Below are 21,086 nucleotides of genomic sequence, written 5' to 3'. Positions count from 1 at the left end.
CCTCATGGTGCAGATAGTGATGCTAGGGCCCAGGAGGGAAAGCGCCATGCCCAGGATCCCAAGAGTGACTAGCAGAGCAGGGGCTAGAACCCAGGTCTACTGACTCTCAGCTCAGAGCACATGCCCTCCTGCACAGAGAACTCAAACACCCCATGGTGAGGAACAAGGACTGTCGGTCTTCTCTCACCTCTCGTTGGCTGGTAGACCCAAGCTAGGCGCCTAGCACCCTGAACTCATTCCTCCCCACTGGGCACCTCTTCCAGCTCCGAGGCCGACCCTACCCTGAAGGTCAGAGCTCAGGCTCAGGAAAGCAGCAGACCTGGGTGTGATTTCTGGCTAGATCTCTGAGTAGCTGCTGTGACCTCCCTGAGCCTCAGTTTTTTGTTGGTCAAGAGGAGTTCTTTTCTCAAGGCTTCAAGGAGACAGCTGCACCCCACCCCAGCCCTGGCACAGAGGTGTTAGTAAAACTGTCAGACCAACTGCAGAAGCAGCGAGGGGCCAGCCGTGCGGACCCCAAGCCCAGCCCCAAGCCCCCGGCTCTGCCCTGGAGGGAATCTTACTCACGACAGCGAACTTCTTGTTCAGGGCCATCTGCTCGGCCAGCACCGACTGATTGTGGAACAGATGGGGCTGCATGTGGCTCCACATGTGGGGGAACCACCAGAACTCCTTCACGTACGACAGCAGCAGGTCGTCCCCTGCGTCCTCAGCATCCGTACCTGTGGACCCAACATAGGTAGCTCAGCTGGGCCCTCCCACCTGGGCCCTACTGGGTGGGGAGCCCACAGCACAGGCCCTCTGGAAGCTACCTGGACCGTGTCTGAGCTACAGTGAGGGAGCATATGTAGCCCCCAGCTGGGTCCCTGGACTCCTGCCCACGCCCACCCTGACTCAGGGTGACCTTGGCCAAGACCTTTGCCTTCTCTGGGCCCTGAAACCACATCTGTGCAACTCAGGGTTTGGAGTCAATCCTCTCAGGGGTTCCCTGCCCCGCTGAGGTGCCTGCTCTGAGCCTGCTCCAGGAACCCACACTGGGTTGCTTGTCTCCTGCTGCTGCCCGGAAGACCCTATGAGTCACCATGACCACCTCAGCCATGCTAAGGTCAGAACATAAGCATGCAGAGATGACCAGGACCACTTCTCGCCAGCTTTGGGGCCATGCTGCACATTCTCCCTCCGCCCCCGAGTTGTTTACTAATATGACTTTGCCCAGAATTCAAGAGAGGCTATTCTTGGGGCCAGCAGGTGGCATGGCAGTTAAGGTGCTAGACTCCTACACGGCCGACCGTGGCTTGAGTGGCTTGCGTCCAGGACCTGTGACTTGAAAAGCATGCCCGGTGCCTGTGTGTGTGTTTGCCCCAAATCCCAGGGAGAGTGGAGGAGAAAAGACTGCAGCATTGCCATTCTCCCTACCCCAGGGGGATTTCTCACTTTCCCTCTTAACTCTCTGGCAAGCACACATGCCCTATAGCAAAAACTTAAAGTCGATTCTCCAAGAAGCCCAAGCAGGAAACAGCCAGGGGGAATGCTCACTGCAGATGACCAGCTTTGGGTTGCCCCCTCCTGCCCAGTCCCTGAAGGGCAGCCAAAGAGGAGAAAAGACATGAAGTTAGCTACCTGCAGCCTTCCACCTCAACCCTAACCACTCTGAGTTCAGGACACCAGCTATCCTGGGATGGACACGATGACGGGCACTTTCACTTTCTGTGCTATGTACTTCCATAACATCCTTTAATCCAGCCAGTTTCTTTTAAAAGTAGAAATAATACTAACAATATTAAAAGATGGGGGGAAAGGGAGACCAGAGGAGAAGATGACCTCCAGAAGAGTACAGCTGAGAGGCCAGGGAGGGACAATAGGAACCACTGCAGACGGTCTCTGCCAGTGGCTGCAGGTGCTCTCGTGGGCTGTTGGCTCTGGAGGAGGCCAGAGGGGTCCAATGGTCCCCCAGCAGGGGCTGGCAGGCCCACCTGCTGCCCTTGTGGCACAGTGCTCCAAGGGCTGGGTGTTAGGAACCCCCGAAAGTTGCCGATGAGGACAGAGGCAGGCCCACTTACCTGTGTGGAAGAACTTCCCTGAGTAGCCCAGGTTGAAGGTGAAGTTTGGGATGTGTGTGCGCAGTTCGTTCTGTGTATCAAACAGGGCCTAGGGCAGGCAGAGAGAGGGGCAGGAGTGAGGGAAGCCTGGACTCTCTGCTCCTCCCACTGAGAATCTGAGAAGTGTCCTGCTGCTGCAGGACTAGCTGCAAAGTCTGCTGGACCCAGTGAAAAGACAAAATGTAACATCCTTTTTCAAAACCTACAAAGGACATGCAGAAAGCAATCGTGGAGCATTGAACCACATCTGGGCCCTCCTGGACTTAGACTGAACTGTGACTGCATAGGGCAGATACCTGTGAGGCCACTGGCAAGAGAAGGCCTGGACTCCTGCTGAGTCTTTGAGAAAGCTTTGTAACTTTCTAGGTTTTGGTTTCCTGACCTGTAAAATGGGAACTACGGCTCCCTCCTGGGGCTCCTGGGAGAATTAAATGAGATGCAGCTTGTAGAATGGTCTGACAGCTGATGAGTGATGGAAAATGCTGGCCACTGCTACTGTGAGCCTCACCCACTTCTGTCAGATGGGGGCGATTTCTCCTCGATGGTGAAACACAAGGCTGATGTCCAAGGACCGTGACTTTTCCAAAGCCATCCTGGGGCTGGCAATGCAATTTCCCTTGCATGACACACCCAGCACTTTGCAAGTCAATGAAGGGATGTTGACACTCGGAAACAAAAGTACAGTTGTACTCTGGGGTTAGGACTGCATGACTCACAAGGCAGCTGGAAACCTGCAAGGACTGCTATCAGGGCACTTTGCAAACGAGAAGTCCTGGCCCTCTCTGCTACCAGTAATGCTGTCACCACTGGCAACTTATCAAGGCCATGCACTGCGTGATGGACATGCATGCCCCAGCTATGTGGCCTCGGGCAAGTTGCTTCATGTCTCTGAGCCTCTGTAAGGCGGGACAATACCCAGTTCTCAGAGCTGCTGAGAGGATCAAATGAGGCAACAGAGGGCTGAGCACAGAGCCTGGCACGCACCAAGCCCTGAGTAAGTGGCTGCTGCCACTGGTATGATTTAAATTGCTCTGTACAGCCAGTACTGTACAAGTTAATGAGGCGGCATTCATGTTTCTGAAAGAAGGGCTCAGCTGTAGCCTGAGCTTGGGATTAAAGAGGAAAAAGCATAGCCTTTCTGACTCCCAAGGATGTTCAAGGCAAATGAGACCCCAGAAGGTTTTGTAGTAAGCACTGAACCAAGCACATACGGGGTCTCCTCAATTTGTATTCTTCTAGAAAAGTGGCTCCAAACTGCTATCATTCCTGTCACTTTAAAAATGGGGAAAAGGGGGGCCAGCAGGTGGTACGCTGGACTCCCACATGGCCCACCGTGGTCCAAGCCAGACCTAGAGGCTTGAAAATCACACCAGGCACACATGCATGCGTGTCCAAAGTCCTGAGAGGAGAATGGAGAAGACACTGCAGCGTGGCCATCCTCCTGAGGGAGGGGGGAGTGATTTCTCACTTTCCTTTTCCATTCTCTCTGACTGCACACAAACCCTCAGGAAAATTATAAAAGAAATCAAAGAGGGCAATCCAGGGTTCATGGGGGCACAAAGAGCCTGGCAGCTTAATCTCCGCATGGGGTCAACCATGGACCACAAGTCCCACCAGGACTGCCTGGCCAGGCAGCAAGGGTCTAGGCTGGAGCAGGAGAGAACAGGGTGGGTCACTGGAACTGTCCTAAGTAGAAAACAGAGGTCTGTGCTCTGCGAGGGACAAGTCGTAGCATTGCATAAAATGCTCAGAGGCTCGACAGGGATCATCTTAAAATTGTCTTTCAAGGCTGGCACTATAGAACAGTGGTTAAGCCTGTGAATAGGGAACTGGATCCCACAAGGCTGACTTCTGTTCAAATCCTAGCTCCAGCTGCTTGAAAAACACAGTGGGCTCAGGTGCATGCATGTCCAAAATGTTGATGGGCTAGAGAAATGGACAAGAAAGGATGAGCATACCCCACCACGGGGGGAGGGGTGCTTTCTCTCTATCAGCCATCTATCTGTTTCTCTGACCCTGGTTAGCACAGGAACCCTCTGGCAAAAACAAACAAACAAACAAACGGAAACAAACCTTAACAAGACAGCCCTTGAGAAAATAACATTTCAGGAGAAAACACAGTGTGGCAAAGCAGATCAAGGTGAACTAGCCCGGTGGTATGGAGGTCACAGCGGCTGGATCCTACATGGCTGACTCTGCAGTTTGAGTCCTAGACCTGGTGGCTTGAAAATCGTACCAGGTATATGTGCGTTTGTGCTCAAAATCCCAAGAGGAGAATGAAGGAGAAGGGATTGCAGCACAGCTATCCCCTGGTGGGTGATTTCCTACTTTCCTTCTCTCTCTGGTCAGTGCATGTGTTCTATACCAAAAACTTAAAAAAAAAAAAGCAGATGAGGGAGCCAGACGATGGTGCAGCATTAACACAACACTCTACAATGCTAAACTGCACATGGGAAGGTCATGGGTTTACCCCGGGACCTCCTGTGCATGCTAGGCATATGCACACACGTGCCCATGATCCAGACCGGCTGGTGCTGGGTATGAAGACTCTGTTCGGGTTACCTGTCTACCTCTCTCCCTTTCTTCCTCATAGAGGAGATGAATACACTTAGAAAAAGAAAAACAGATAAAAGGAACACTGCCTTGTCCAACTGAGGTGGAAGCCTGGAGGGCAGAGCCTGGTTGATCTGAACACATGGCTCACTCTTACCCCAGCTATCTAGGCACCTCGTGAAACAGTCAGAAATTTCCCATCCATGTCAGCTCCTCTTCTTTTTGTTTGTTTGGTTTTTTTTGGAGAGGTTTTTGTTATAGGGAGCATGCGCTCGCAGAAAGACAGAGACAGAGAGCTAGAAAGCAAGAAATCACGCTCCAAAACCTAAATCTAAAACAAACCCTAATCTTACACCCAAACCCTAACCCAAAACCTAACCTAACCCTAACCTGAACTCAAACCCAAGACCTAACCATAACCCTAATCCTACATCCTAACCCTAATCTCAACCCTAACCTAACCCTGAATCTCAATCAACCCTAACACTAAAACTACATCAACCCTAACCCTAATCTTACACCCAAAACCTAACCCCAAACCTAACCTAACCCTTACCCTAACTCAAACCCTAGACCTAACTTGAACTCTAATCCTATACCCTAACTCTAACCTAACCCTGAATCTAACTCAAACTCTAACACTAAACCTAAATCTAACCCTAACCCTAATCTAACACCCTAAACCTAACCCAAACCCTAATTCATACCCTAGACCTACCCCTAACCCTAATCTGAAACCCTAACCCTAACACCAATCGTGATGTAGCCCTGAGTCTAACTCAAACCCTAACACTAAACCTAAATCTAACCCTATCCCCAAACCTAACCTAACCCTAATCCTAACTCAAACCCTAGACCTAACCCCTAACCCTACACCCTCACTCTAACCCCAACCCTAACCTAACCCAGACTCAAACTCAAACCCTAACACTAAACCTACATCTAACCCTTACCCTAATCTTATACCCTAACCCCAAACCTAACCTAACCCTAACTATAACTCAAACGTAGACCTAACCCTAACCCTAATCCTACACCCTAACCCTAACGCCAACCCTATCCTAACCCAGACTTTAACTCAAACCCTAACACTAAACCTAAATCTAACCCTAACCTTAATCTTATACCCTAAACCTATCCCCAAACCTAACCTAACCCTAACTCAAACACTAGACCTAACCGTAACCCTAACCCTAACCTTAACCTGATCCCTTCTCCATTCTCCTCTCGGGATCTTGGCCACTCATGCACACGTACCCGGCGTGAGTTTTACCCACCATGTCCGGAACTCGAACCATGGGCGGCTACATGGGAGTCCAGCAACATAGCCAGTATGCTAACTGCTGGTCCCAGCTCCTCTTTTTATAGTTGAGGCTCAGAGATGGTAAAGTATGTGCCCAGGTCACCTAGTCAGTCAATTAAGGTCAAACTGGAACCTGACTCATCTTCAGTTTTGACTCCCCTGACAGTGCCTGCCCCCATGGCCACCAACCATGTTCTCTGGAGAGTAAGGAAGAGAGTTCACTACTGACCAAGCAAGGGAATCAAACACCAGGACCTTCCTCCTTAGCCTGAGGGGCATCCCTCCCAGTGAATCCAGAGGGCTGACAAGGCACAATAAGCCAGAGTTACTCAGGAGCAAAGCATTCTTCTTGAAGTCTCTTTTTAAAGCCTCCTACCCACATCAAAGCGAAGCTCTGGTTTGGTGCTAATGTTTCTAACACTTGCTAATCTCCTGTGAGAGAGGATAGACGGTCAGCAGGCTGCAGTGTCTCTCCAGGATGTAATCCCCTGTTTTGTTTTCATTGGATTTATTGTTATGGTTGCCTTCTATTTATGGCACCCCGTGGTTGATTTCTCATTTACACTAGGGTATGGTCTCCTTTGCAAATAAGTTTAGGTAAAATAGTGACTAGATGAAAACTGTGTGTTAATGATTACTTCATGGTCTCGATTCAGTTCGTAGTTTTTCTTTCACAGGGGTAATTCACATGTGTGTAAAATGTTGTGGTTTGCAAAGTGCTTTCAAACAGTTTTGTTTGGTAAACACAATCTGAATTAAACGCATGCATTCCACGATCTGCATGTATCTCAGTTGAAATATGCCTTGTTAATGATTCAAGCTCTCATTCTTACTTTAAGAGTCTGGTAGATGCTCTTATATCAACATAAACATTTTTCCCCCTGTATAAGTTGGGAAAGAGAAGGGGGAAGGGAGAGAGAGAGCCAGAGAAACAGAGATAGGTGGTTTTGACAAGGTCTTGCTATGTCATGATCTTCCTGCCTGGCCTCCCAACCAACCATTGTTCCAACAGGTATAATCATGCTGGAATGCGAGGTTGGTCCAGAACTGAACCTGTGCCTCTCATGCACCTTCCAGCCTCTCAAGCAGTAGTAGCACCACCCATGGTAGGCTGGGCCTGACATAAACACTTTGTTTCAATTTTCTATAGGGCGTGTGAGCACACCAGAGAGAGACAGAGAATGAGAGAAAGTGACAAATCACTCCCCGGGAGGAATGGCCATGCCACAATCCCTTCTCCTCCATTCCCCTCTTGGGATTTTGGGACAGCGGGTTTTTCAAGCTGCCAGGTGTGGGACTCGAATTGCACAGTTGGTCATGTTGGATACAGCTGCCCTAATCACCATGCCACCAGCTAGCCCCAATTTTTCATTTTGTTTGTTTGTTTTGCTATAGTATACATGCATTTACCAGAGAAAGACAGAGACTGAGAAAGAGAGAGAGGGGAAGTGAGAAATCACTCCCCCGGTGGAGGGATGGCCACATTGCAATCCCTTCTCCTTCTTTCTCCTCTTGGGATTTTGGGTATGCACTCATACATGCCCTGTGTGTTTTTCAAGCTATGAGGTCTGGGACTTGAACCTTGCAGCTGGCCATGTGGGATCCAGCTGTCCTAACCAACGTGCCACAGGCTGGGACAACAGAAACCTCTTTAAGGGTGCAAAATCACACTTAGATTAAAAGGCAGATAAACACCACCCCGCAGCCCCCATCTCTGTGTTTTGGTCCTCTATCTTCAATATCTGAATAAAAATCTTACATGCCATTTACTTCTGCTAAGATAATTAATAAATGAACGGGCCGAGGTTGGGTGGGGGCTGTACTTTAAGTAAGTACCAGGCGGGGGAGATGCGCATAGGGCAGCACCCTGATGGGGCACGCGCGAGGCTGGACTTTGCGCAGCCCCTACTTCCGGTCCAACGCCCAGGCCATACCTTCACGTCCTCCACCTTCATGCGTGTGCCCTCCTTGCCCACGAAGATGTCATCGATGTCCACCAGGATATAGCGGTCCAAAGGCAGCGAGAGGCGCTTACCCGTGAGGAAGGCCACGGCGTCAACGAAAACGAGCTTGTGCAGCCAGAAGTTGAGGTTGTTGCCGAACAGCACGCGCTGGATGCCGTCGTGGAGGCCCAGGTCCTGCACCACGGTGGCGTGAAGCGCAGCGTGCAGGCCGGCGTCGGCCCCCAGGTGCGGGATGGTCTCCGACGAGCGCGTCTTGGCCAGCAGCACCGGCTCGTAGGTGGAGTGGTTCGACTGGAACACGGTCCAGTCCTCGCCGGGCAGCACGCCCTTTTCCACCTCGCTGGGCCGTGTCACATAGAGCAGCGGGGACTTGGGGTTGATGCTGCAGTCCTTCAGACCCAGGTTCGAGTGCAGGAACAGGGGGAAACCCTTGAGCTGTGCACTCAGCAGGCTGTTCTCATTGGCCTGCACCAGGGAGGGAGGCGAGGGGAAACAGCCATCAGATCCAGAACTGCAAGGGACATGGAATCTAGATGCAGACAAACAGCAGTAACATCGACAACACGGACCAGCATGTGTGGAGGGCTGCACGTCCCCTGCCACCACCACATGTGAGTGAACACAGATGACTGTAGGCCAGGTTCTGTGCACTTTGCATGCGAGAACATGTTAAATCTCCCAACGGTTTCATGACAGAGAAACTGCTATCATACCTCTTTTTGTTTTGTTTTGTTTTTAGAGCGAAATATTTGCTATAGGGCATGTGTGCTTGCCAGAGAGACAGACAGAGGCAGAGGATTATGAGAAATAACCCCCCAGGGAGGATGGCCACACTGCAATCCTTTCTTTTCTATTATTCTCTTGGGATTTGGGGCATACGCACATGTGCACCCAGAGTGAGTTTCAAGCTTCTTAATCTGGGACTTGAACTGTGGTCAGCCATCTGGGAGTCCAGCACCTTACCCACTACACCACCTGCTGGCCCTGTCACACTCATTTTTAGATAAGGAGATAGCCCAGGGGGTTTAATCACACAGGACGCAGTCTGGCAGATGAGTGCATGACTTCTATCATCAGACTGCCTGGCCTTGGGCTAGAGACGTCACCTCTGCTGTAAAACATGGCTGAGAAGAGTTGACACCTCCAGGGAGTGGAGGATGATCAGTGCTGTTGCTGGCACAGCTGGCAAAGCGCTCGGACTGGGCCTGCAGCATGATTCACTGCTCACATGGCCCTCACACCAGCCTTGTTTGTCCTCTTCACAGATGAGGAAACTGAGGCTTGGAGGGGACCACTGCCCTCAGTTGCCCAGTGGTCAGGAAGAGCCATGAGTTGCACCTAGGAGATCTGGCCCAGAAGCCTGCACCCACACCCAGCAGGCTCAGCTGTTTGGCGGTTCCCCATTGGGTTTGCCACACAATGCTTTCTTCAGGAAAAATCTCATGTGGATACCAATGTAGGAGACCAGAGAAGAGGGGCCTGAGGCTGAGGGAACAGATGCGCTGCCCCACAGCACTCCCACCTCCTCACAGGCCCCTAGCACCCCCGAAGCCACCCCCTCAAGGGAGCCGAGCTCTTGTGCCCGCCTGGTCGCTATTGGCAGTGGCAGGGTCTCTGCCTCCCTTCTCCTCCCACGGCCTGTGCTGCTCAGCTCCCTGGGGGTCTGCAGACAGGCTCGATAGTCCGCTATCTCCTTTTCCCTGGGCAAACAGCTCTGCCATGTCCCTCTTCCCCAGACACCTGCTTCTTGTTCCTATGACAGTTCTAGTCTGTCTTCTTGGCATAGCAAAGTCCTGCTCATCCTTCAAAACCCAGATATTCTCCCCTCCAACTGGCCTCCCTGGAACTACATTAGAGCTGCAGCTGTAGCACTTTGCACCCTAGCTGTGCAGTACCTGTCCAGGGACCCTCCCACCAGCCTACAACCCCCTGAGGGCAGGGGCCACGCTGTTTCCACCTTTGGATCCCTGGCACCCAGCACAGGCTTGACGCCCAGTGGAGGCACACATGCATGTGATAAGAAACTAGATTTCTAAATTGAATGCAAAGGAGCAGACAGCTCCCCAGGACCTGGCACGAGAGCTGGTCAGTAAGGCTTCCTTTGTTCATGTCACAATTGTTCACTGTACCAGGTGGTGCATAAAGTGCCAGGGAGAAAAAGACATGGCCCCTGCCCTCATGAACCTTAGAGTTGAGCAGGGAAGAGAGACAGCCATGGGGATACCATCAGGCCTCAGAGCAGTGCAGGCCACACAGAGGACGTTCCCGGTTGCAGAAGAGTGATTATGGGCAGTCAGCTGGCTCGGGAGGCTCCCGGACAAAGGGACTTTCAAGCTAACGTTTAGAGAATGAGCAGGCATGAACTAGGGAAGATAGGGCCGAGCTCCAAGAACAGCAGTGCAAAGGCCCTGAGGTAGGAGAGGGTTTGGCAGGGCAGAGAACAGCAAGGAGCCAGCAGAGTGATGGGAAGGGAGGAGATGAGGCGGAGGGTCAGGTAGGGCCAGACCTTCAGGGCCCTGGAGGCTTGAAATGGCAGCAGGAAGCCACCAAAGACTGCATCAGAGGATCTGCCGACATGGTGACAGGTTCCGATTTGCACTTTAAAAGACCCATGAAGCTGCGGTGTGGAAATGAGTGGGGTGGACGAAGGGCACAGATGTGTCTGGAAAGGAAGACAGGGCTGCACGTAGGGAGAGCTTCTCAGGGGAGCCCAGCACAGAGGGCAGCCGCTCAGCCGAGCCTGGCGCCCCAGCGCAGAGCTGCGGCCACTCACAAGGGTTCCTTTTACTCACCTCTCCTACACACGGCACTTTTTTCTAATCTTCACAAAGAGTCTGTAGGGCCTTGGCCTTGTAGACTGTGATAAGGAGCCTGCATCCAAACAGTCTCCAAACACTGCGAGGACCTGCCAAACCCCTGCCCTGTCCTGAGCCAGCCTCAGGTGTTGAGGCCCTGTGCCAAGCCCGACCCTGAGGTCACCTCCACCCGCCCCATTGCAGGCTCACCACACCTCTAAGCCAGCACTGGCCAAGGATGGAAGCTGTCTGTTGTCTGGCTACCTAGGGGAAAAGGCAGTGGAGGCCAGAGACATTTCAGGCCCATCCATCACCAGCTGTGGGCCGCAAAGCCACACTGAGGGGTGCTGAGGATCTCATTTCAAAGCCCCGACCCAGAGCTGACTGCCAGGTCCTGGCAGCTGCCCCAGCAGCCCAGCCATTAAGGAAGGGAGAAGGCCAACACGCCGCTGCCCTGCCCAGTCAGCACTGAAAGGAGGAGCCAGGGAAAGGCCGGAGAGCCTGGGCATCGCAGAGGCTGGCCTCGCTGCAGGCCTCACCTACTGGAAAGGAAATCCCTCCTGATCTTCAGCACTGAGGACTACCCCAGAACCCCCAGACCTTCCAGGGGGGTCACCCAGGCAGAAGAAGGAAGACACTGAGCTGGGAATGGGAAGGCAGAGGCCCAGTACACACACTTAACGATTAACTAGCTAGGTGACCTTGGGAACCCACGTCTCCTCTCTGGGCCTCGGGTGCCTCATCAGTCACTTGCTCTTGTGCGTCTCCTCTGATTGGGTCAGACGCAAGGAACTTGGCTTCAAAGCTCAGCTTTGTGGTTTACCAGCTATGGTTACTGTGACCACGCCATTTGACTTTTTGAGTCTAGGGTCTGTAACTGAAAATGAAGTTACAATTCACAGAGGAGCTGTGCGAATTAAATGTAACGCCTGAAGAGCAACGAGCTCAGTGTCTGGCACTTAATGACGGCCCGACGAGAGATTCGGTCGGCTTTGCCAGGATGTGTCCACCCCAGGACACCTGGAATGGCAAGGCTGAGGCACAGCAGACGAAGGTGACCCAATTCCCACCTGCCAGGACTGCACAGGGGTCTGCATCGGTCAGAGCCACAAGGCAGACAAAGTGTTCCACTGCTGTGTGCTGAGCTTGGAGATGACAAATCATGACAACTGCCACTTACTGAGTAGCTCCAGCTCCCAGGCACTGTGCTTGGTGCTGCCACCCATTGTCATGTTTAATCTTCAACAGAGTCCGATGAGGCAGGAGATCTAACTGGCTCGCTTTACCGATGGGGTGAGTATCCTGCCCAAGGCCACTGCGCTTCTAAGTAACAGGAAGAAGAACCGGGATCTGGACTGCTAGCTCTTGTACTGCCTTGGGAAGCCAGCATCAGTGGGAAAGGGGCAATGTGAGTCTCTGGATCCCTGGAGTCCACACTTGGGCTTGCCAAGCCCAATGCACAGTGCAGAAGCTGGCTTTGCAGAAAAAGCTGAAAATGCACCTTGACCGCCAGGGGGCGTGCATCTGAGCACAAAATCACAGGCCTCTGCTCTCACCAGGAAGGGGTCTTATAAAACTGGGGAGGAAGAGCAAGAAGACCCGGAATTGCCAATGACCCACAGTGAGACTCTGAGCATACCTCCTCCCCCTAGTGCCTCGTGCTCACCTGCAAAGCAAGGAATTGAGGCTAGAGATGGTTTCAGTTTCACTGTACCAATTGTACCAATCCCCCCAACCCCTGCCTGGTCTCCAGGGACTGTAGGAGCCCTGTACACTGGCTGTGGCCTCTGAGGTGACTTAAATAAATGGCCTGTGAGGCTCCTGGACTCATCACACAGTGGGGTAAGACTCAGGTCTCTGGAGTCAGGCTACTGGTCAACCCTTAGGTCTCTACTAGGGATGTGAGATTGGGCACATTTCTTAACCTCTTTTTACCTCTGTTTTTTCTCTCTTAAGTCAAGTGGACGATTTATTAGCATGAAGAGGGTTAGTTCACATAAAGCATGCAGACAGTAAATGGGGCCGAGTGGACACTCAATAAATGTGGGATATTCTGATGCCCCACAGCCCGGAGCTCTGATCAAACATGAAGTTCACGGTAGTTGGAAAGCGGACAGAGTCCAGGAGAAAAGAAGAAGCAGACAATGGAGACAGTCTGACTTTATGCCATCGTCAAACCATAAACCAGGCCAGTGTTCCCCAGAGGGTGCTCTGGAAAAGAAAGGGTTTCAAGATCAGACCAGCTGGGGCACAAATCTCACCGGGCTGCTCCCCTGAAGGACTTCCCAGGGCCTTCCATTTCTTAGCTGGCAATCCCTTTTGAGGCAGAGCCTCCTGCTGCATTAGTGCACGAAAGAACGTGCATGGGAAACCCTTGACTAGACCAGCACCCACCAGACTGTGCACAGCGCCTGGTGCCCAGGTGGGCCAGGAAGGTGGGGCAGGACAAGTGGGCAGCTGGCAGTGGACACGGGCCACTTTAGACTCAGCTCCTGTCCCTTCTCCTCGCTTGTGCCAAGTAAGTGTCTGCTTCAGGACCTGAGTGCTCACCGTCCCTCCTGCCTGGAAGGGTCTGCACAGAGAGCCACACACCGTCTCCCCTTCCTCCTTCGGTCCCTTTATTGAAGACGGCTTCCCTGGCCATCCTGTCAAAGCCAGCGCCAACCTCTCACACCCATGGCCCTCTGTGCCCTTCCCTGCTTTGCTGCTTCTTGCACTTGTCACCACCTGCCACGTGCTGTGTATCTGGTCACGCCTGTCACCCACCCCTCATACAGGACGCTGGACATTTCCATCACCTCTGTGTCTCTGGTGCCTGAACAGGACCCAGGACCCTGAAGTGCTAAGTATTTATTGAAAGAAGGAGCAGATGCCCCTCAAGGGGCCCAGCTAGAGCCCCAGATAGTGCCTGGTGTCATCTTGCAGTCAGTTTCTGGATCCCCCATCCGCCCTTCCTGACCTGCCCTTCCAAGGACAGATTCTCCATGACACCCTTTCAGCAAGGACCCCAATTCCCGTGATCATCCTGGGGATCCCTCTGGCCCAGCTTGAGTTCTTTTTCTCCTTTCTCCCCCAGCAAACTAGCTCTGGTTTGGGAGGTGCATGAAATCCACACACCACCTGAGCCAACAGGAGTGTGTGGGTGTGGACAGCCCAGACCACCTGGGTTCAAATCTCAGCTTGCTCACCCCAGGCTGCATAGCCTCAGATAAGTAACGAAATCCCCACACCTTGGTTTGCACATCTGCAAACCGGGCACATCCCATTTCACAGGTGAGAAAAGCCAGGCGTGGGTGAGCAAGTGCGGAGCTGGTGCTCTGAGCTCCAGGGTCCTGCCCTGCGTACCTTGAAGAAGCCAATGATGCCCACACCGTAGGCCACGCAGTACTTGTCCAGCAGCTCCCGGTTCCAGGCGTCCAGGTTGACGTACTTGAGGATGTTCTCATAGATGATGAGGGCGAACCGGCCACGGCCCTTGTCGGTGAGCGTGGGCATGTCGCCCTTGCCCGGAGCAATCTCTGTGCGGTACTTGAAGCGGCTGGACTCCAGGATGGCCACGACCTCCTGGCCCAGCTGCGAGTAGAGGCTCTCCACGAACACCAGCACCAGTGGGTCCGTGCGGGAAGGAGCGGCGGCCTGCACGGGCTTGAGTGGCAGCAGGCGACTGGGGGCCACAGGGGGCGGGTCCCCACAGTCGGGCTCCGGGGCATCTGCCGAGGGCTCCAGGCCCCGCTTCCAGCCATACAGGTAGTAGGCCGAGACAAAAACGCTGAACAGGCAGAAGATGAAGAGCAGGAACAGGACAGCCTGCGGGGACACGTGCCGGCACAGTCTGCGGAGGCACGCCAGGGCAGGCATCCTGGCCTCCGAGCCCGTGGCCACCGGAGGCCTGGCCTGCCCTGGCCACCCCGACGCCCCGCACAGGAGACACAGGAGTCGTCTGGCGACCAACAAATTCACAGAGACTTAGGAAGCAAGGCCCTCAGGGGGCAGCGGGCGTGGAAGGGCCCCCGGCCCTTCCTCCCAGCCAGGGGCGCAGTCCGCAGGCTGGTCGCACTCCTTCCTTCCTCTGCGCCCCTTTATGTCACCATGGCAAACTCCCTCGTGGTCCTGCACAGAGCAGAAGTGCCCCAGGGCGTCAGGGCCTCCTGGGGGTGCTGGACAGTGAGCCAGAAGAGACTGGGTGGGCCTGAAGGTGCCGCATGCTGCTCGCTCGGTGAGGTCCACAGGGTTAAGGCTGTGGAAAGAACAGGAGAATCAGTGTGGGCTTGGGGATCGGTGACTGTGGGCACACTGAACCTGACCAGGTGGGCCCAAGTTCCAGTGCTGGTGGCATGATTGAGGGCAAGCTCTCAGTTTCCCCCTGTGTGGAACAGGACAGACCACCTCCAACAACAGTACCCACCTCCCACGGAGCTGGAGAGTTAAGCCCAGCTGTGTATAAATCGTGCAGAGCAGTACCTAGCAAATGACATTTGCAGGTGGTAGCTGCTATTGTCTTAGCAACAAGGCCAAGAAAGATTCAGAAGCAGAAAGGACAGAGCGAGACAATAAATGTCTGTAAAGCCTGCAAGCTAGAGGTGGAATTCCAAATCACAACCAAATAACCGCGTCCTCACCATCTCCCCCCTGCTTCTCTGTCCCTTTCTCTCCCTGCACGAGCCCAGCAGCCCCATTCCACAGAGGAAAAGGCGGAGTCTCCAGCAGAAGCAGCTGTGCCTTGGCTGTACAAGAAAGACCGAGGGGAGACCCTGCGGTGCCGAGGGTTAACTGAGTGAATGTCTGAGGGGTGTGGGGCAAGAGACACTCAGAGGTGGCAGGTGTCACTACCTGTCCTAAATGCAAGCAGGCATCTCTCATCCTGGGGGCACATGCAGGTACACACAGCAGCCTAGGACACCAGATGAACAAACTCCAGCCTGAGGACCTGAGCTTGCCAGGGCACAGGTGGGAAGGCTTCCCCCGCAGATGGGCCTTCTGTCCACCCAGCCAGAGCTGGGCTCCAGACTCCCCCTCAGCCTGAAACACCCCTCCACACACACACCCAGGCCATGCCACCTGCACCTTTCTCACTAGAGCGAGTTCAGGAAGACCCACACACACTGCACCAAGGCTGAATTCCCTTACCCCAACAGCAACCCCAAAGACAGCCCTCCAGTCTCCCTTAACCATCAGTCCAATCTACATGAGACCAATCCCATAACCACGAGTCCAATCTATTTCCCAGCAATGCCAGGAGCAGCTCCCTATCAGTCACAACTGCTGAAAGCTAGCAGGCGCACTCCCATAGCCAGAACTCAGAGGGAGAGGTGTGAGAGCCAGCTCAAGGGCTGGGGGGGGGCGGAATTCAAGCATCTCCCAGTCCCAAAACTACACGGTGTGCTCGTGTGCTCGGCCCGAGTGCAGCATGCCGGCGGGTCCCAGCAGGTACGCTTCTAGGAATCTATCCTAGAGTGAGTAAAGATTCCCGCACAAGAATGTGAATCCCAGCGCAGCTGATAATAGCAAATGCCCAACAATAGGGGATTGTCTTTAGAATTTATAATGCATGCATGTGATGGAATTCTAGGCAGCCATTCACAGTATGTCAAAGAAGACATTTACTGACACAGGAGTAGGACTACCATGTATAAGAGTTAAAGCGAAAAATGTTTATAAAACTGTATGTATAGTCATATTTTTGTTAAACATTGTTAAAGTTTCTTTCTTCCATGAACAAGAAAGAAAGAGAGGCCACCCCTAATAAAGTCTTGACACTGCAACCGCCCCCACCTTCTACCAGTTCCAGATCATGGCCAAGGTATGCTCAGCCCTACTCGAGGGGTCTCCGGGCTTGAACCAGGGATCTTCCCATAAGCGGGATTTCCTCACAGGGCATCAAGTTTACCGCTGTGTTGCCATGCGGCCCCGTTAAACATTTTTATGCAAAGGCTAAAACTTGTGCTAAATATAAAACAAACTGTTAATACCGATTATCTCTGGGTGGTTTTTATTTTCCATGTTTTGTTTGTGAAATGAGACAGCTGGGACAGACAGGCCTGGTCCCAGCTCTGCCGTGACATGCTATGTGACCCCAAACACACCCTCTCTCTCTCTGCACTTCCTGCCTGTTAGCCGGAGCTTGGGCCAGGGAACCCCCTCAGGGCTCTCCCGCCTCCGCTCTTTCACATTTCAGTCCCCACTGTGTGCCAGCAACCTGGGGAGCCAGAAGCAGCCAAGAAAATGGGCACCTACAATGCAGGCGACCGTGTGACAGAGGGGAAAGCAGAGTGTCTGGGAGAGCTACGGGTACTTAGTGCCTCTGGAAAGGGGAAGGGGGTGGACTGGGGAAGGCTTTTGAGGAAATAGCAGCTGAGCTAAGCAAACAAGGGAAGGCTGGGCAACAGGTGCATGGAGGCTAAAATGGCAGGATCCCACAAGGTTGACTGCATGGTTAGAGTCCCAGACCCAGGCCTTGAAAATCATGCCAGGCGCATGTGCTTGCATGCCTGAAGTCCCAAGAGGAGATTGGAGAAGGGACTGTGGTGTGGCCATCCCCTCTGGGCATCCACAGTGAGTGATTTCTCACTTCCCCTGTCTCTCCGGTGAGCACACGCACTCTACAGCAAACTAAAAAAACCAAACAAACGACAACAACAAAAAACAAACTATACTCCCCCCAAACAAGGAAAGGCTGGCCAAGGCAAGGGAGAAGGGAGGGCACATGCCTTAATGTGGAGGTGAGGGGGTACGCAGCAATTCTCAAGGACTCCCTGCAATTCTAGCTGAGACAGGGGAAGAAGGGGCAGGTGTCCTAGGCAGAGCCAGGAGGGCTGGAGTGACTGGTCCTGTTTATGCCCAGAGTGAACTCATGTCCCATTTACCACTGGTAGGGCAGCCTGTGGGCACAGCCAAGCCCCACCCCTTGGCCCTGGGTCAGGACAGAAGCACAGTGAGGAGGGAGGGAGGGATGCCCTGCCCGTGCCATACCCTCACGGGCTACACAACCCCACGGAAGAGGAAGAGAGCAGTCAGCCACTCCTCGCAGGCCCGAGTGCTGTGGTCACTGACCCTGTCTATCCCAGTAACAGCCTTTCATCATGTTAATGGTGCAGTCCTCGGGCTTAGGCATCCGGGGGTCAGGGACCCCTGTGGGAATCTGACAACGTTTCTCAGATATAAAAAAAAAACAAAAACACGCACATTAAAAGAACACACTTAGTTGCCAGAGTGGGGGTTGGGGAGACGAATCGGCAGGACACAGTGGATCTGCAGGGCAGTGCAGCTACTCTGTAGGATGGCACATTGGTGGATGCGTGTCACATGCATTTGTCCAAATCTGCAGGACATAAACCTCCAAGAGTGAATGCAAATGTAAATCACAGTCCGGGGTGATAAGGACTCATCAGTGTTTTGTCAGTCGTAAGGAATGTACCACTGGGGCGGAGGGGGTGCTGATGAAAATGTGAAAACGGGGGAGGCGGTGTGTAGGGGCAGGAGTGCCGGGAGATCTCTGTACCTTCCCTTCACTTTCATTATGAACCTAAAACTGCTCTAAAAAATAAAATCTATTAAAAACATATATACAATGGACCAGTTGGGGGTGTGATAATTAAGGCACTGGATCCCACACGGCTAACTTCATGGTTTGAATCCTAGACCAGGCAGTTTGACAGTTACACTGGGGAGACAAGCAGGTGGCATAACAGTTGCGTCATTGGACTCCCATGCAGACAACTGTGGTTCGAGTCCTAGACCCGGCGGCTTAAAACACCTCAGGCACCTGTGTGTGTGTATGCCCAAAAGCTTGAGAGGAGACTGGGGAAAAGGGATTGAGGCATGGCCATACCCCCTGAGGGATCACTTCTTGCTTTCTGTCTCTCTCTCTGTCTCTCTGGCAAGTGCACATGCCCTATAGCAAAAATTTCTCTCTTAAAAAAAGAAAATCACACTTGGCATATTTGTGTGCATGCCCAAAATACCAAGAGGAGAATAAAGAAGGGATTGAGGCGTGGCCATCTCTTGTGGAGGGTGTTTTCTCTCTCTGTCTCTCTTCTTTTTCTCCCTCTCTCCAGCAAGCACATGTGCCTTCCAGCAAACTTCTTATTAAAAAATTATATAGATAGCAGTTACATCATTAGACTCCTGCATGACTGACTACAATTCGAATCCCAGACCCGGTGGCTTGAAAATCATGTTATGGGGACCAGCAGTTGGCGTGATGGCTATGTCACTGGACTCCCATGTACTCGACTGCAGTTCGAGTCCTGGACCCGGTGATACCATTTAGATATATTGAATGTGATGGACAGAAATTTCTCAGGCTTCAAACTGAAATCCAGAATTGTAACTCAATTTTCTCATTATTCTTGATGATGGAAAAATTCTTAGTCTACTAAATGTAAATTCTATCAACCATCAACTCAAAAGTTTTTTCAGTCAATTCAGAATAACTCCTCTTTGAGAAGGGATTACGGTGTGGCCATACTCCCTGAGGGATGATTTCTCACTTTCCCTCTCACTGTCTCTTTTTCTCTTTCTGGTGAGTGCATGTGCACTAAGGCGAAAACCTCTCAAAACAAATTAATTAAATTAAAAATTATACAGATAGCTAGATTTGTTCTACCCGTAGTGGTACAGATACTAGGGCACAGCTGAGCAATCCTGGACCACATGGGGAGGCCCAGGGTTCCAATCCAGGGTTGACCTGAACACATCAGGTGTGTCCACGATCCTGGCAGAACAGAAGGCTGGGAGGTAGGCTGAGACCCTATCGTGGGTTCTGGTCTCTCTCTCTCCCCCCATCAAAAGATAAACTTTTATACACACACACACACACACACACACACATGGGAAAATGCTGATGATTTCAAGTTCAGACCTTCCCCAGCCCAACCATGGACCCAAGGTCCTAGACCAATGAAGCCTATTGATAACATGGTGGCTTCGGTCAAACTCAAGACCCACCACTTAGTGCCGTGGAATCCTGGGCAAGCTATTTAATTCCTCAGTGTCGCAGTTTCTTAATTTGTAAAACAGGAACATTTTACACCCCCTCCAAGGCTGTGAGGGTTCCGGAGGCGCTCGGTGCACACCTGGCACGCAGTGCCGGGTCACGGCCAGCTGCTATCGGCACACACACCTGTTGTCTCTTTCACACACTCACAGCAATCCTTCCCCACGCGGATGACGGCTCAGCTCACAAAGCACTTTCCAGCCCATGTCAGGAGCCAGCTTCTGATGGCCTGGGGTGGAGCACAGGGGAGCATCTAACTTCACAGAGGGAGGGCGAGGTCTGAGGAAGCATGCCTGCTCTCTCTCTCCCCCCATCAAAAAATAAACATTTTTATACACACACACACACACACACACACACACACGGGAAAATGCTGATGATTTCAAGTTCAGACCTTCCCCAGCCCAACCATGGACCCAAGGTCCTAGACCAATGAAGCCTATTGATAACATGGTGGCTTCGGTCAAACTCAAGACCCACCACTTAGTGCCGTGGAATCCTGGGCAAGCTATTTAATTCCTCAGTGTCGCAGTTTCTTAATTTGTAAAACAGGAACATTTTACACCCCCTCCAAGGCTGTGAGGGTTCCGGAGGCGCTCGGTGCACACCTGGCACGCAGTGCCGGGTCACGGCCAGCTGCTATCGGCACACACACCTGTTGTCTCTTTCACACACTCACAGCAATCCTTCCCCACGCGGATGACGGCTCAGCTCACAAAGCACTTTCCAGCCCATGTCAGGAGCCAGCTTCTGATGGCCTGGGGTGGAGCACAGGGGAGCATCTAACTTCACAGAGGGAGGGCGAGGTCTGAGGAAGCATGCCTGCTCCTCCTATGATGGGGCCCAGGTGCCCCAACGGTGGGTCCTCCTCTTCCCAACTCCAGAAATGGATCCCCAGTGGAGGCTGTGGCCCTTCCTGGGAGCTGGAAGGATGGCAGGGCCAGACAGAGGCCAGGAGACCAGTGAAAGGTCAAGGCAAAACGCAGGCCAGAAGCCAGCAGGTGCCGTGGTGGTTGGCAGCGGTTTGAGTCCTGGACCCGGAGGCTTGATAATCACAACAAATAAACAGATTTAAAAAACAACCAACCAAACCACCCAAACAAACAAACAAAACCCCAGGCCGGAGAGGGCAAAGGAGTTCTTGCCCCCAGAGAAGGCCAAATCCTGTAGAATGGGATGGCCGATTGTTTCAAAAACAAAGTGCTGACCACCAACAGCTCCAGTGCAGCTCATGGGAGGCTGCAGCCAGCCATTCAGGGCGCTCCTTACAGCCTCAAAGACAGCCGGAGGTGAGGCCTCAGCTCCCCCCATGACCCTGGGCCTGCCTAGGTTTGCTGACAACACCAGCTGCTTCCCCTAAACCCCAGCCTCACCCAGCCA

General features: G+C 52.7%; 1 protein-coding gene across 3 annotated transcripts in view; it reads right to left on the bottom strand.

The window, feature by feature from the left end:
* The window catches only part of NDST1 (N-deacetylase and N-sulfotransferase 1), a 66,695-nt gene that overhangs the window by 18,711 nt on the left and 26,898 nt on the right, over positions 1 to 21,086 (bottom strand). For 2 of the 3 annotated variants that reach the window (XM_006150896.3, XM_014588748.2), the window contains exons 2-5: positions 14,057 to 14,948; positions 7,887 to 8,381; positions 2,058 to 2,145; positions 565 to 719 (exon numbers count right to left, since the gene is read on the bottom strand). In XM_006150896.3, the coding sequence (XP_006150958.1) occupies positions 565 to 719; positions 2,058 to 2,145; positions 7,887 to 8,381; positions 14,057 to 14,569 (1,251 nt within the window). In that variant the 5' untranslated portion in view covers positions 14,570 to 14,948. Of the gene's footprint in view, positions 1 to 560; positions 720 to 2,057; positions 2,146 to 7,886; positions 8,382 to 14,056; positions 14,949 to 21,086 lie in introns of those variants that run through there. The other variant, XM_027772818.1, reaches the window with a different exon arrangement.

Source organism: Tupaia chinensis, unplaced genomic scaffold (genome assembly GCF_000334495.1).
Source record: "Tupaia chinensis unplaced genomic scaffold, TupChi_1.0 Scaffold000303_1, whole genome shotgun sequence".
In the NCBI taxonomy this organism is placed as follows: domain Eukaryota; kingdom Metazoa; phylum Chordata; class Mammalia; order Scandentia; family Tupaiidae; genus Tupaia; species Tupaia belangeri.
Note: the sequence above shows the minus strand (reverse complement) of the source record. Positions and strands in the feature narration are given on the sequence as shown.